At 26.0% G+C, this 18,249-nt stretch overlaps 1 protein-coding gene across 1 annotated transcript; it reads left to right on the forward strand.

Annotated features, from left to right (window-relative positions):
• Nucleotides 1–12,809: 12,809 nt before the first annotated feature.
• Nucleotides 12,810–13,556, forward strand: LOC110624155. The gene has a single exon (XM_021769276.1). It carries the CDS (start codon nt 12,810–12,812, stop codon nt 13,554–13,556), a length of 747 nt encoding a protein of 248 aa, XP_021624968.1.
• The last annotated feature ends 4,693 nt before the right edge of the window (nt 13,557–18,249 follow it).

The raw sequence follows: 18,249 nt of genomic DNA on the forward strand, positions 1-18,249 counted from the left end.
TGTACTCAATGAAATTTGTTAAGACCAGTGCCAAATGAATCTTAAGAAGTATATCTAAAACTTTATAGAAGACACTTAAGCTTTAATTTTTATGAAAATGCATGAATCTGATATGTTTTATGATACTATAAACTAGTACCAATACTGGATTGATTAAGACCTTATTGAGTAGCTTGTAAAGGAAAATTCATAACTTAAGCTAGGGTGATCAGATTTGCATGAATTATACCTTGTTGGAAAGATAAGACATAAATGTATATTTGTTATGAATAAACTAAAGTCAAATTATAACTCTAAACTGCTTGAAAAATTTATGCAATATATGGCAGAATGCAGTTTTCTCAAATTGGAATGCATAGAAATTGACATGCTTGCTTAATTAGTGAGAATTATGCACGTGCTTGCTTATCATACTTTGTTTTTCGCACATGCTTGCTTAATAATAACACCTATTTGTGCATGATAACTTAAGTAAAACTTGTCATTCTTTACTTGTTAATGTTATGAACTGCAAGAAGTGAATTGACTTGACGCAATATTGGAATGCTAAGTCAATAAAGTTTAGCACTAGTTGCCACGAGTTTCTCATCTTGTTAACCTTGGCATATGACATATGTACTTTGGAAATGAATTCAAATAGCTTCAAATGACATGCGTTTACATTGATACAATTGAATTAATGATATTTGGCCCTGGTAAACTTAATAGGAGTCGAGGTTAGTTTAAGGGTATGGCATGCCATATGAACATACAGAGTTCGCAATACTACTACCGATACATGATCTATATTTGAGGTTACATATCAGGTACCTCATAAGCACAGCCACAGAGCTGTGCTATCACAGTTTTGGCCTCTGAACCTACCATTTAGCACTCTGTGCCTACCGTTATAACTCCTTATCTTCCTAGTCGACCCTACTATGTGTTTATAAGGACTGAGAACCTAATTAAGATTGATACTCAATTTTGTAAAATTATCAGTGAATGTTAATATGTCTACGTCTATTATATGCACTAAGCTATGGTCATTTGCTATAAATGTAAAATGTGCAATAAAAGGTAAAAGAAGATGTTTTTATTGAATGTGAAGGAAATTATTGTCATGCACAAGGATACATATGGCACTCATATTTTATACCAAGAAGATTGACAAGTATACTTTGTATCATGTTAACAACATTTGACTAGCTTGTAATTGTTTGCTTAATTATTTATATACATGAATATGTTTGCACTATTTTGTTATTTTTTTGCAATCACCCACTGAGCACTAGCTCAGCGTGTTGGTTTTTACCCCACGCAGGTTGTAGATAAAGTAGGCACAGCGGAGGTCATCAGAGGTCTACATCAGGTATCAAAACCATTATCATAGCTGGTTGCTTTAAGTCTCTAAGTCATAGTACAGTTATATTTTGACATGTACATATTAAATAGAATAGGTTATAAAGGTTATGTAAGTCAAAATATTGTAATCATATATGGATAAAGAGAAAGAGTTAAGCGTTTGCATGTGATGAGATCCATGGAAAAAAAAAGGAGTGATGGTGCTACGAAATGTGTGCCAAAATAAAGAATAGTAAGATGTCATATGACAGTTGATAATTATATATGTATTTTTCATATGTGCTACAGGTTAAAATGCTGATGAAATAGAGAAAATTCTGTCAAAATTTTAGTTTAAAATCTCACATTTACTTTAATCATTTTATGAAATTTACTTGAACTACCTAATAACTTGGTAATTATAGATAAGGGAAATTGTTTAGTCTTGATATATCTCGAAAGACATAGTTTGAGATATTCCTTGCTCTGTCTACACTTTGATGAAGTAAGGGGTATTACACCACAGTTTGATGGAGTATTTTGAACAGAAGTGAATACATTATTCACATCAGCTAACATGTTGTTAGGATGACTCTAATAAACCAATGAGTCTTTATTTAGTATATAAAGGCCACTTTATAACTTACCACCTGACAAAACTCTTCTAGTCCATTGGTCCTATAAAATGTATTTACTACCATCAAAATGAGTAATCACATGTGAGTGTTGTGCTAATCTGTTAACTGAAAGTAGGTAATGTCTGAAGCTGGGAATCTGCAAGACATTATGCAATTTCAAAGATGAATTAAAAGAGATAGTTCCAGAGTGTAGCACTTATTGTTGAGAACCATCAAGTAATAAGACAAGTAGGTAGGTTTCTTTCCTTAATGGTTTATCAAACAATCCAAAAATTGTAACACATGTGACTTGTTGCTCCTGAATCCATAATCCAACTCCCAATTTGAGAGACTTTGATAGCATGAATACACTTACCTGCAAAGCCTAAGAAATCTATACCGCTTTGTTCCACTGTTTTGCGCTTCATGTATCTTGAGATCTCTTGTTGAATGACAATTGCTATGCTTGATGTCAATTCATTAGGAATCTTGCTCATGTCTTGTGATCCTTCACTACCTACTGAGACTGCAAAAGCTTGATTCTTGAAATTAGAATTAGTTTTCTTTTGTTTAAGATCTTTATACTAGTCAAGATAGCCAATGATTTTAAAACAAGTATCTTTGACATGTCCTGGTGTTTTATAGAACTCACAGTACATATCTTCCTTTCTTTCATAATCTTTCTTCTTAATTCCTTCCTTACTGGATTCATTTTCTTTAGGTCCTTTTTTAAAACTTTATCCTTTCACCATTATAGCAGAGACATTATTCTCCATTATCTCAGTAATCACATTAACCTCTCTTTGTTTTTTCCACTTTTAACACCATTGAATATGCTTTATTTACAAAAGGTAATGGATCAAGTATTAAGATATGATTCTTAATATGATCAAATTGATCACTTAGGCCCAAAAGGAATTGCATTAATATATCTTCATTGTCTCTCTCTAGATAAACTTTAGAGACTTCACAATCACATACAGTCATAGGATTCAACACTCTAAGTTCATCTCACAGTTTCTTCAACTTAGTGAAATAGACTACTACTGACATAGAAGCCTGAGTAAAACTACTAATTTTTCTTTTAATTTGATACAAGAGATTCATTACTCTCTCCGAATCTTTCTTCAAATTCTAGCCATATATCTTTAGCACTATTTGTGTACAAAAAAGCTTCTATAAGTTCTTTCAAAATTGAGTTTACAGTCCATGTGCTAACCATACTATCAACCCGCATCCACTTCTCATGTTCAGTTCTACCAACAATAGGTATGTTAACATTACTATTGATAAATCCTAATTTATCTTTGGCTCTTAAGGCTAAGATCATTCATACACTCTAAGTAAAATAATTTGCACCAATAAGAGAAGTAAAATAAGCATCATACCTGGATTATTAGAGTTCTGCAATGACATTGCATTTGAATGCATTTGCTTTTTAATATTTTGTAGATTCCTTCCTTCTTCTGGTGCACTGGAACTTCCATCCTCCATTATCAAGACTTCTCAGTGAACTTTTTCAAGAAGAAAAGAAAAGAAAAAAAAATTGCTTCTTTTAGATTGAACACTCTTGCTTTGATATTATATGCAAATGATGAATCAAAGAAAGAAAAGGTAGCAGGAAATGAATGAATTATTATTAAGCCCCCGAAGTAGTATTTATATAAAAGGAGAAAAAAAGCAAAATGTGAAGGTGAAGCTAACTTCACATGAAACAAATGAAAATAGTTATATATTTCGAATAGCATGACTTGCTTGAATATCAAAAGACAAGGAACTTTGGAGATGCTTTTTGCTATGGTTGGAGTCACAGCATGGATTAATAGATGGTTCACACATTACAATTGAATCAGACATAAAAAAAGATACTATTTTTTCTTTTATTAACTCAATGATAATTTGCCAGCTATAATGAGTGTCAATTTCATGTGCATAATGTTTATTACTAGTAGTTTAAGAAGTATTATTAGTAGCTAAGCACAAATTGTATGCAAGATAATGTATATGCAAATTGGTCCAAACATTGAAGAGATGCTTAAGAATAAACTTCTTTTGCTTGTGTATGGAGCAACTATAAAGAAAAATTTCAAGGACAATTTGAAGCGAATGGCAAGGCATGGTAAGAAATGTATTACAGATGTGCTTTATTATCCTCATTGGAATTGGTTAAACCTAGTTTTGCAACATGTATAAGTTATACAAATTTGACAATAATTTTTTTGAGATATTTTTCTCATGGATTAAACAAGGTAGGGATAAGCCAATTATATTTGTGCTTAAGCATATTAGAGTTTATGCATGAATATGATAAACTAAAAATAGAAAAAAATGGATAAATAAATTAATATTTAGAATCCAAATTATATGAAGAAACACCAAGAAAATATGAACATTTTTTGCTAACTTGTTATTAATTTTAATGGAGATGGTGGATTTGAAATAACATATAAAGAGGATGGCATATTGTTTTCTTAAAAAGTAGAATTTATACATGTAAAGTATGAAATTTAACTAATACTTCTTGTCCGCATACTATAACTACTATTTACAATGATGAAAGAGGCCTTTGTAGTTTATATCTCATTGATATCACATAGACACTTGTATGATCAGCTATAAGTTTTTTGTGTAACAATTGAAGAGTGGATGAATTTGAACTTGTCGAGTCTCTTGCATACAAGAGGCAACTTAGAACACATAAATAAAATGGATGATAGTAAAAAGAAAATCCATACTTATCTATTTTTAATAATTCTATCCTAAACATTTTTTTTAATAAGTCTATCCTAAATTTGGCTACTTAATTTAATTGTATCATGTCGTTATTTTTTTTTAAATTAAATTGAACATCTTTGCCTCATATACCCTCATAATAAATAAATTAAACACTAAAGTACTATAATCTCTAAATTACATACTCTAACCTCTCACAATAAATATTTATGTCTTAAAGATCTTTCTATGCAATAGAAACAATAAAGTCCAAATTCATAATATTAATTCCATCAACTTTTTTCTAACAATTAAATCATTCAAACCATTTACAAATTAAAATAAAAACTTCAAGAATATACATGTTCCTGAAACTCAAAAGAAGGAAAAAAAAAAAACAAAATATGGGGTTAGATTGTTAGTTTGGAATTAAAATAAATTAGTATTTGTAGTTTAAGATGCTTATTTAGAAAAAGAAATATTAAATTTTACCAAAAAATAACAAATTGAGTGCCATAGTTTAGCTTGAGTTTATTAAAAAAAATAGTTTAGAGTACAATTGTTAAATTGAAAAAAATTTAAGATTTTTTTACTATTATTTCCAAAGAAAAGATGAAAGTAGGAATGAGCCTAAGAGGATGTCAAAGCAAGATAGATTATAAAAAAATGCATCAAGATATGTTTGCCACTAGATAGCTCATAATAAAATAACTTGTCTTAACATAATCACAGCAAATAGAACCAATCTAATAGAAACATCCAACATTAAGTAAGGAACAAATGTATAATAATATATAGCACCAGAAATGGAATGAAATAGTTTTTCAACAGAGATACAACAAGATCAATCTACAGAGATATTGACCAACAACTATATCGGTTGATATTTAGCAAATAAAACACAACATAAACTTATCAAGATACCAATTCCATCATATTTCTTAATTTATCTCATGTACAAAGGAGAAAAAAAAGGCCCTTAAGAGAAAGGTTTTATAACAATATGACATAGAGCCATAATATATGAGGTATTAAAATCTAGCATATTGAATATTTATTTCCTTTAATAAATCATATAACATTGATTTTTTTTTTTTATCATTATTGACCGGGAGAAATGAAATAATATTAATGAGCTGCTAGAAGGAGTTATGACTATAAGCAAGTCATAGTCTACCAATAATATGGTAATTATTTTTTTTTTCAGTTTAGTTATTATAGAAAAAAAATATATGTGCTTAATATTTACGAGTACACCAATATATATGTGTGTGTGTCTGTATTTTTAACTTTTCACATAAGAGAGTAACAAGATTCTACACCAAGATTGATAAATAACTGATTAAACTCTGTTAGGAGTTTTAATCAATGTCGTTTGGCTAAGACAATATAGAGGAAACGATAGACTAGAAACCAAAAATTGTTATTGAAATTCTTCAAAGATTAAAAGTGAGTTTCAAATAATCAAGGAAAGTTATTTATAATAGAAAAAAAAAATCATAATATGCAAAATTATAAAAAATTTTAAAAAATAATTAAAATGTAAAATTGACCTCTAAACGGTAGGATTTTCGCCTCGAACTTTGTGATCAGGTCTGTGGTCCTCGTCACACTTTTAAAAGTCGTGCGTCTCAAAATTTCCTTTCTGAAAAGTTATCGTGGGTCTCAGTCGGATATTGACAACAAAAATTAGATTCGGTCCAAATCTGCTGTATATTATAAGGCTAGTTACTTTGTGTTAAAGATTGGATGGAAAAATAAACCAAGCTAAGTAGATTTAGGAATGAGTACCTATTATGATGAGACACTAAGTTCACTGATATATAAGATAGATAACGTTTACTATATGTATATGACTAATTATATGTAATTTATATTTATACAATTTGCTTTAATATTTCTAATTATATGTCTAATATTTTGTAGCAAAATATGAGGCATAGCATGATTTTCCATAATGAGATGGAGAACTGTAAACAAGTATTCAGAACAACAAATGAAATCCAAGCATTGATACAACAAAATTGATGGGAAATAGGAAAATTACATCTTTTAGTGATGATTTTATAGGCTATCTCACGTCAATTTGGGATTAAAGACTAGAAGGGGAAACAAATATCTCACTAATAAGCAACTAAATAAAATTAAGAAAAATAAGGTTGAGTAAACAGCAAAGAGATCCTAGATCGAGAAGGCTAAAATAAGGATATTTGAAATCTCTACTTTGAATTTTGAGATGGTAGTGGATAAGGGCCCTGTTCGGTTTGATTTGGCTTGGATAAATAAAAAATTGAGTAAAATAAATTTATTAAAAATTTAAACCAAATCAAATTGAATTGAAAAAAATAAAATAAAATAAAATTATTCAGTTTGATTCGTCAATTTTAATTTAGGACTAGTTTTTTACAAAATTCATATTTAAATTCAAGAGATGAGAAAAAAAATAAATAAAATCCATCTAAAAATTGAGCACATGCAGGTTTATCTCAAAAATTATAAACTCAATCTACCAAACAAATAGATTTAACATAAACATACTCAAACAAAATTCTTCAAATATGAAGAATAAAAATATAATGCAAATTTGAAAAATAAAATATAAAAATATTCAAATAAAATATAAAAATATAAAAATCACTTATTGGTTTTTTATATAAAAAATTCCCTGCTTTAAGTGTTGTATGAATTCAGAAATTACCGTCAATATGTCTTCAATCTTGCCTTCCCTTTTCCTTCCTTGCATTTTCTCACGAAGCTAAAACCTATATATATATATATATATATATATATATATATATATATATATATATAACAAAGATGAAAGATAAACTAAAAATAATTTTTTTAAAAAAAAAAAAAACAAGAAAAGACAAGAGAAAACAAACCAACAGATGGAGGCTTAGAAATTGGAATCACTAATACAAGTTAAGAAAATATAAATCAAAGAAAAAAAAAGCCACATGAAATAATTTTAGCTATACAAGAAATTGAAAATTTGAAGAAAATAAAGGAAGATGCACAGAGATTAAGCGGAGAGAGATACAATGAGAGAATAGGGTTTTGTTGTGATGATTATATATTTGGATTGGATGCTGAGATGTTTTTCAATTGAATGGTCATGATCGACCTTATCAATATTAAAAAGAAGAAAAATTAAGTTAGAGGTAGCAAGATTTGAAATTATGACCTAGATATATTTTTATACATAATTAATCATTAGACTACTAATACATTTATTATGATTTCAATAGTTAATATATTCTTATTCGGTTAGTTCGATTCAACTTAAATTTCTCTCACTCAAAACCTAAACAAAATAATAAAATTAAATTTTAAAATATTTTAAACTGAACTGATTGAATCAAATTTCTAAATAAACCAAACTAAAATTTTAAATTTTTTCAATTCGGTTAATTTATTCAATTTATATTAAATTATGCTCATTCTAGTTATGAATAGTTATATATATCGACTATTCTGAAATATGTAAGATTTATATGTTGTGGTACAATATTGAATTTTTTTAGTGTTGATCATAAATTGCTAATGATATTATTTTTTTTTAGATGAAATAATTTTGGTATATTATTTAGATATATTGGTTAATTTTAAGTTATGTACTCATTTAATTTTTTGTATAAATTATAGCATGTAAAAATTACTATTGACATTAACCATATTAATTAGTTTGTTGCATATTCTAAAAAGTCCAACAATTAACTATATTCACCATAAGAATATTAAAATAATTATAAAATCCAATTACTATAAACAAATTTACATGTGATATTATTGAATATTTCAATATTAATACCAACAATAAAATAAAAGAAAAAAAAATCCATGACAATATCAAAGTTAACAAGTATAATTTCTGAAAGCCATTTTTCTTTAACTACAATCTTTCACTTTTCTATCACTTCTTCTATAGCTTCTATTTTATAAAAATAGAATACGAATTTTTGCATTTTCCTTTCATCCATAAGCTCAATTGTAAGTTATTTTTAATCATTCAATAAATTATTAATTATATTAGTTGTTTAAATTGAAGCTTTATCATCAATTCATTCTAAATATCAATATAAAATAAAAAATTGTACAGTAACATTAATTTTACTACAATATTAATTAACATTAATTAACATATACTTACAATATGAATAATGTTATTACTAATATATAAAAAATATAAAAAAAATAAAAATTATAGACATTCGTAAAAAAATCATTCTTCACGGAAATCCTCATTGCTACTAATAATTATTTTTTAACAGCAATTATAATTTTATTATAAAATATTTATAACTACAATTTTATAATAGTAATATGCAATAATAGCATATTACTGCCATAAATTTATAGGAGCAAACTTTTTTAAACAAAAATTTTTATTTTTGATTTTAATATTTCTTCCAGTAATTTGCACAATCTTCACAGATAAACACGACCTATCATTAAATATCTATATATTTCTCAAATTGATAAACAAAAATTGCATAAAAAATAACTTGCACAAAAAATTTTCATGATCATAAAATCTTTGTCCAAGATTAATATTCTTTTCTGTTATCCATATTTTTCGCAAGGACACATCAAGCGCGCTTTAGCAACACGTTACCATCTTCAATTTGAGACTTTTTGTAAGTTATTTTTTTTAAATGACTTAAAATTTTCATTGATTAAGAAAAAAATATTTTTCACAGATTAAATTATCTAAATATCTCATATATTTAAAAATATAAAAAATATTTTTCTGAAAAATATTTTTTATAAAACAAATGAATTTAAATATTTGTTAGACATCCATCTCTAATCATAGGGCCACATGACTATGGGTCGCATAAGGCTATCTATTTTATATTATATATATATATATATATTGGTTTTAAATAAGATATTTAAAATAGTTTATAGTGTTATTTATTTCTAAAAGTAGTATAATGATTATTTTGGCTATTGAAATATAGTGTAAGGGCTAAAATATGCCTTTGGCCTATTGTTTATTTTAAATATAAATTACAACACAACTTTTTTATTTTATAGCACGTCTATCTATGTTTAACCTAAGATTTTTCTTTAAATAATATTTTATTCCTTAAATATCAAATAAAAATAACGTTTAATGTCTAAAAAATAAAATAACATATTAAAATAAAAAAAAACTATTCAACTTAAATAATAAGGCATTAGTATAATACAATAATCGAATTTTGTTTTATAAATTAAGAATTACTTAATTCAATTCTTAAAAATTGAATAAATTTCGCTAATTATTAATAAATTTAACAATATAATTTAATAAGTTGAAAAAAGTTAAGATATTTAGGTATAGTTTCTATAGATTCTTTTTTTTTTTTATTTAATATTAAACTTAAAGCAATTGAAAATAAATAGTTAGTACTCATATTTAAGGTAAATTTATCAATATAAAAAACATAAAAAATAAAAATTTTTATTTAAATAGTCTCATTTTTTATAATAGCTTTAACCATTTTTAATTTAATATAAAATTTGAAACTTTTTTATTTTTATTTTTAAGAATTTGTATAATTTTTAAATATTATTTAATAAGAATTTTAAATATTTACGTTAATTTATTTTTTATAATAAAAATTTTAAATTTTTAAATAATAAAATAAAATGAAATCTTACAAACAATTACAATTTTAAATGTGACAATTTAATTGCATTCAGAAAAATTAACAATAAATTGTAATATAGTGTTTAAAGGTTTATTTAATTAATTAATAAAAAGTGCACTTATTTAAATTTTTATTCAACAAATATTTTTTAAATATATTTCTCTTACCAAATATTTTTAACTGAATAAAATTGAAAATATATATTAAATTTATATTATTAAATGAAATGAATTATAATTGAAATGCACACATGTAAATAAACTAAAAGTTGAACCATTAATTTTATATAAATAAAAATGTCTAAATTTTTTATCATTAATTAGTTATGATTGCATTTGAATTCTTTGTACTGTAATTTAGAATTTTTGTCACGCATCTGGAAAGCCTGAGAGTCATAGTCCAAAGGCAGACAAGAGTGATACGTAAAGCTTTTTCTCTAAAGTCATCCAAAGATTTTTTTTTTTTTTTTTTTTTTTTTTTTCATTCCTTTGAATTGCGTGGCTTTGTTGAACGCAAAGAGAGTGACATATTCATTATTCATTCACTATTAATGATAAAAACTAAATGGGTAATGATTTTTATAATACCAAGATTCATCCAACTCTCCATAGCTGGTGTGAAACTTTTTTTTTTTTCTCTTTTTATATACTATTCAATATCTAATAGTTATTTGATCATTTAATTTAAATTTATATAGAATAAAATTATTAAAAAAAGAAATTTTTTTATCCAAATTTTAAAAATATTTAAAATTTAAAAATTTTAATTAAATGAGAAGATTTCTATCAACTCATCTCACCTTTTTTAAATTTTAAAATTGCTTTTATATATATTTACTATAATTTTTCATAGACTAATTATAATTTGGTTTCATGGGTCAGCATCGTCCAATGACTTTTCCATTTATCTTGAATTGTGTGGCTTTGTTGAATAGCTCCAGAGCTATAATATAAAATTATTTAAGTAAAAAAAGAAAGCAAATGCCAATTTTGATTATTAAATTATAATTTAAAAGTCATATAAACCCATAAAATTCTTAAAACAAATAAAATAAAATCTTTACATTTTTAAAATATATCAAATAAGTCTCTAAAATATAATTATTTTATTTTTTATATTTTTTCTCATTACCCTATGATAAACATCTTCAGTGATCTCAATTTGTTTCTATTATTTATGACAAATATTCTTGATTGATATCCATCAGTTTCTATTATTTATTCACCTCTCGATAAAATAATTAAAATCACATTTCACTAAAATATAATTAATTTTAAAAATTAATTTTATATTTTAATTATTTATAAATTTTTAGATTATATTTTTCCTATTATAAATAATTTTTTTGTTTTAAAAAATTTTATAAAAACTTTCGGTTTTTAATTTTTTTAAATTTTATTTTAATTAGATGGTATTAGATAAAATTTTAAACGGAATACTAATTATTCTGTTTTAGAATAATTAGTATATTTTATAAAATATCAAAAATATTTTAATGTATTTTTTAAATTTAAAAATTAACTAGTAAACTTTTTTATAAAATAAGAATCAATAATAATTTTCTTTAAAAATATATATTATTTTTATTTTAATATTATTGGTATCAAAGTCAAATAAAAATAATATGTAAATAATTTGCAACTTTTGCATATAGACGTTTAACGAAATATTTTATATATAATATATATTAAACATACTTATTATATTATTTTATTATACTAAGAGTTCATTTAGAATAAATATTTATTAATATATTTACCATACAAATAGGTATTATACATAATAAATATAAAATATATTTACTTTTAAATATAAATTTTAAATTAAATCAATTTATATACTCGGGCAGATTCGAAAATTTACATTATAATAATACCAAAAGTTTGGTCAAATCCTAATAGCCGGTGAAAAATGAAAACTGCTTTTTCATGTGGTATATTATAATTTACTTCCATGGGTTGCATCATCCAAAGACTTCTCATTTGATTTATATGGAAATTATACTTTATAATTCAAACATTCATTCACAATCCAATGTCGCATCAACTTTCTCAGCCAAAATTCTAGAGTTCGACCAAATTTTATTAGCCTATGACTCGTCTGAGTCTGCTACTGAGTTGTTCGTCCCATTTATTAAATATAGTTAGTAAAAAATTAAGCAATTCCACATTTAAAATTTATGAGAAAATTATAGTGTTTATAAATCTTTAATAATCATATTAAGCAAATTTGGTTGATCAGAAAGCTTAGATTAAAAAATTTAAATTATTAAATTAAATTGATTTTAAATAAATTAATTAACATAAATATTTAAAGATTAAAAGAAACAAAATTATTTTTTTTTTGAAATGAATAAAATTAATTTTTTAATTTTTATTTTAAAATTCGCTTTTAAATTTTAGACATAACTGTTGAACAAAAAGCATAATTGTTCAACTTTAAGAGACATGTCTGATGTCTTAATAACTGTTATTATAACACTTGTTTCAAAATTCTTCATAAGTTTAACTTGGCTATGCTTGGGAAGCAGGGCTGGCACATTATCAACAGGCCTCAGTCCTTAGTGGCTCGTGTTCTTAAGGCTCGCTATTTTTCGACACAATCTTTCTTTGAAACTCCTTTGGGAAGTAACCCTAACTTTTTGTGGCGCAGCATATGGAAAACTCGGGGTCTGATTCGAGCTGGGACTTGCTGGAGGATTGGGAATGGTCGGTCAGTTTCAGTCTGGGGGCAACCCTGGTTGAGAGAGCTGCCTGAGTCTCTGGTTTCCATAACCCCTCCTCTGAACTGTGCCAGAGTTGTTGTTTCAGATCTCATAATTAACCACAAATGGAACGAGAGTTTAATTGCACAGATGTTCAACGAAAGAGATAGAAGTTGTATTTTGAACATCCCTCTTAGTCTTTCATCGTGTTCTGATGCATGGTGCTGGAAATTCGAGTCCAAAGATCACTATTCGGTTAAGAGTGCATATAGGTTCCTGGTTGATGGCTTTCGACATAGGGAAGGGAGCGAGATATGGAAAAGGTTCTGGAAAGCTAAAGTTCCCCCAAAAGTGCTTAATTTCTGCTGGCGGGCTCTAGTTAATGTTGTCCCTTGCCTCTCGTCACTTCAGTCCAAGAGAGTCCCAGTGGATCCTTCATGTCCGTTGTGTCATGTAGCCCCTGAGAATGTCTTGCATATTCTGATTCAGTGCCCTTTTGCCCGCAGCTGCTGGTTAAGCTCGCTGTTGGGTTGGCCTGCGCCTTCTGCATCTTCTTGAAATGAGTGGTTTTCTTTAGTCTTCTCTTGTGCTTCTGTGGAAAATGCCTCCCTTATGCTAATGATCTTATGGGCTTTGTGACAAAATAGGAAGAATGTTGTATGGAAGGGCCAGGGTTAGACTGCGAGTGGTGTGTTCTTTATGGCTCTGAATTTTTTGCAGCAATGGAAAGCAGCCCGGGTTGTTTCCTCAGTAAGCACCACTGTCGACCCGGCTCACCCGGTTTGGTCTCCTCCGCCGCACGGTTGGATCAAGGCAAACATTGACGCCTCTTTAAGCTTGCAACGAGGTTCGGTAGGTTTCGGTTGTGTCATCCGTAAGGAGGATGGGAGTTTTGTGGCTGCTAGAGCAGGCTTTTTTTATAGCCAGATGGATGCAAAGTATGCTGAAACTATAGCATTTCGGGAAGCATTGAGCTGGATTAAAGAGTGTGGATGGGATCGAGTTCTTTTCGAATTGGATGCTCAAGTACTTGTGATGTCAGTTAATTGTGCTTTGTTGGATGATTTATCGTCTTTTGGCCTTTTAGTTCAAGATTGTAAACTGTTTCTATTTAGTTATGAGGAAGCAAAGTGTGTTTTTGTTCATAGATCTGCGAATGATGTCGCTCATGTTCTAACAACATCGGCTCATTCTGAGTCAGATCAAGGAGTTTGGATTGATGTCCCTCCTCCTCACATTGTTTCTTTGTTCTCTATAAATTAATGAAGTTTTCTTGTTATTTTAAAAAAAAAAACCTATAGTGATACCTACAGCCTATTCAAACTATAACAAAAATAAAAAATAAATAAAGACTTATTGAAATCACGTCAACTTATTTTCATAAAATGTATTAAAAGAATAATTTATATATTATTCTCAGCATAAAGAATTAAAAATGATAGGATTTCAAAATATAAAATATATTTAAAAACAAAAGAAAAAGAAAATTTGATTTATATATTATTCTCTTCATAAAGAATCAGAAATGACAGGACTTCAAAATATATATAATACAGTTAGTTTAAGAATTAAACATCAAATCCAAATCACTAAGTTTGTAATAATTATTATTTTTTTTAAAGTAAAACTACTAATTGTATTAATAAAATTTTATCAAATAAAAAGGATATCATTCCAAATAGAAAAACAATTATGCCTAATAAATTTTCTAGCCAAAGTATGCCACGAGTAATATTATGATAAATCCATATAACAGAAATATCAGTTCTAGAGTCTAACAAAAATTTATAATTATTTAAAATCAAACTCTGCATAAAATAATTTGGCAAAAGTGATTCTCAAGTGTCTGTCTAAACTTCTGTATAAGATAATTTGGCAATTATACTCCTCATTCTTTCTCATCTCTCGAGCATAAATCATTAAAATCTCCCGAACAAAACCACGGAAGAGAACTTCTATGAAATAAAACTCGAATAAGGTACTTATTCCAAGACTGACGTCGTCGTTGTGATTCTAGAAATCTATAATAACTAGTAAGCCTCTATTAAATATTACCTTTCAAAACAACCGAATCAATAAAATTTGAGGAAAAGCAATTACAGAAACAGACATATGACTCTTCCATATTAACGAAAGACGTCTTCCCAATTTTTATCTATTAACTGAGAAGTAACTATCAAAATGTAAAAAAATTACGAAAAACCATACGAGAACTAAAAGTTGTTGTTTTTATAAAAAATAAAATGTATTGGATTGTATGTGAGAAACCTCCCCATCATACATAAATTATAAGTGATGATCGAAATATATTTGAAACTCTTAATAGGGACAACAACATTTTCTTATTTATCGATATTCAATTGACATAGATCGTATTCCATGGGAAATGGAAAAGAAAAAGTTAGATTTAAGAAAGAGTATAAGGCGAGAGCATCAATCACAAAAAAATCACAGAAAAAAATTTGCGTTCAAGTTTGTAATAATTATTAAAAATAAAATAAAATGACATTCCTTAAGTGATATATTATTATTACACATTGTTACAACAAAATAAAAATAAAACACCAATTATATCCTCAATATCATATATAAAAGATAATTAATAAAAAAATAAAAAAAAGTAATATTTTATTTTTTTTGGACCGTAACTAAAAACTATTTACGTATCTCCAATAAAAATCAAGTCCGCCTATTTCTTAATGATCTCTAATTGATAATTTCCTTTAAAAGTTTAATATTCACCGTATAAAAAGCAAACAATTAAACTAAGCTAAATCACAAATGTTTCATTCAAGACTTTGAAAAGAATAGAATTTTCATCTTTATATTCAGATATCTCACAATGAATAGTTATACACTGGATCAAAGTTTCCTTCAAGCCTATGTTTTCATTAAATGTTGATGATCTATACATTCAATATATATTTTAATTAAATATTATATTAATGTTATTTATTTTTATAATTTTATGAATTTTATATAAAAAAGTATAAAGAGTAGTAAAGATAGGCCAAAATAAAAAGGAAAAAAAGTTGAACATTTGTAGTTGCTAGACATACTTAATTGAAAACTTCTCCAAGCCTTCAAACAGCAGCAGAAATATATTTAACGTAAAAATATCGGGATTCTCTCATTTAAAGTATGCAAATCAATATATATTTTATGAGATTCCTTTCTGAAAAATCAGGAAATCTCTCTGACCTCTCTAAAAAACAAATCAAAATGATTATTTCAATAAAAATATTCAAATTAAACTCTTTAGAAATAAATTTTAAGAGGATTTTTCTAGAATTTTGTTATTTTACATCAAAAGTATATCCTCTTTTCTTGGTCGAATTTCTTTATTCTTTTATATTTTCTTGCAATTATGTATGGCTAATTTCTTTGGTTCTAGTTGAAGTTTTTGTTTTTTTGTGGATTGTGAGATTTGAACTTTATTGTTCATTTTTATTCTTCTAATATTTATGCAATTTCAGTTATTATTATTATTATTACTTTGTTGATTGATCAATAAGACCCATTGTTCATATTTTTAAGATAATATATTGTTAGTTTGAATATTTTAGTTCGTAATTGTTTGAGTCATTCAACAATAGGTAACAATTAGTGTAACCTACTAAAAAATTATATAATCTAGCTTAAACGTTTCACACGGTTTAGTTTATTGGTTAAAATTGAATCTCTCTAATTCTTAAGGTGATTGGTAAATTAAATTCAATATGTGTTTTTTAAATTGTGTGTTATCTATGGTTAATTAGAGAATATTTTTAATTAATTTAGATTTAAGCAGAAATCGATTGTGATAACTGTTTTCATAACCACAACTAATTTATTAAAATAAATAAAAATATTTTTACTTTAATGATCAATTCTCATAATTGAAACGGATCATATCTTTCAAATAGTTAGAATTTATTTACATTGATTTTTTGTCAAAATCTTTTATTTGATTATCTCTTAATTATTATTTTAATTTATACTTTAATTTTATTCTTTATCTAAACTCTCCTTTTTATTTTTATTATTTATTTTTTAATTATTAATTAAAAATTTTTAGTGTTAAATCCTATGAATTCACCCTCATTCATTTATACGCAATTGAATGAAATGAATTACAATTGAAATACTCACATATAAATAACCTAAAAGTTGAACATCAATCTTATATAAATAAAAGTGTCTAAATTTTTTTATTATTAATTAGTTATGATTGCATTTGGATTCACTGTATTTAATGGGTTTAAAAAATTCTTTGTATTGTAATTTAGATTTTTGTCACACATCTGGAAAGCCTGAGAGTCATCGTCCAAAGGTAGACAAAAGTGATACGTAAAGCTTTTTCTCTAAAGTCCTTCAAAGATGTATATATATTTTTTCCATTCCTTTCAATTGCGTGGCTTTGTTGAACATAGAGAGGGTGACATATTCATTATTCTTTCACTAAATGGGTATGATTTTTATAATACTAAAAACCATTAGAATTGTATAATAATACCAAGACTCATCCAACTCTCCATAGCTGGTGTGAAACTTTTTTTTTTTTTTTTTTTTTCTCTCTTTCTCTCTCTCTTTACATACTATTCAATATATGATAGTTATTTGATCAATTAATTTGAATTTATATTGAATAAAATTATTTAAAAAAAAATTTCCATCTAAATCTTAAAGAATATAAAGTTTAAAATTTTTAATTAAATATAAAAATTTATATCATCTCTATCTCATCTTTTTAAAATTACTTTATATATATATTTACTATAATTTTCCAGAGACTAATTATAATTTGGTTTCATGGGTCAGCATCGTCCAATCATTTTTCCATTTATCTTGAATTGTGTGGCTTCGTTGAATTATAATTAGTAAAAAAAGAAAGCAAATACCAATTGACTATTAAATTATAATTTAAAAGTCATATAAACCCATAAAATTCTTAAAACAAATAAAATAAAATCTTTACATTTTTAAAATATATCAAATAAGTCTCTTACATATAATTCATTTTGTTTTTTTATATTTTTCTTGTTGGATTATGATAAATATCTTTAATGATCTCCATCCGTTTCTATTATTTATGACAAACATCCTTCCGTGATATCCATCAATTTTCATTATTTATTCACCTCTCCATAAAATAATTAAAATTATATTTCACTTAACTATAGTTAAATTAGCGATATCAGCTATAAGGAGAGTTTTTTGGACCATTTAATAAATACTTAATTATTTATTTACTCTAAAATACATTAAATAT

This window comes from Manihot esculenta, chromosome 10 (genome assembly GCF_001659605.2).
Source record: "Manihot esculenta cultivar AM560-2 chromosome 10, M.esculenta_v8, whole genome shotgun sequence".
Taxonomy (NCBI): Eukaryota; Viridiplantae; Streptophyta; class Magnoliopsida; order Malpighiales; family Euphorbiaceae; genus Manihot; species Manihot esculenta.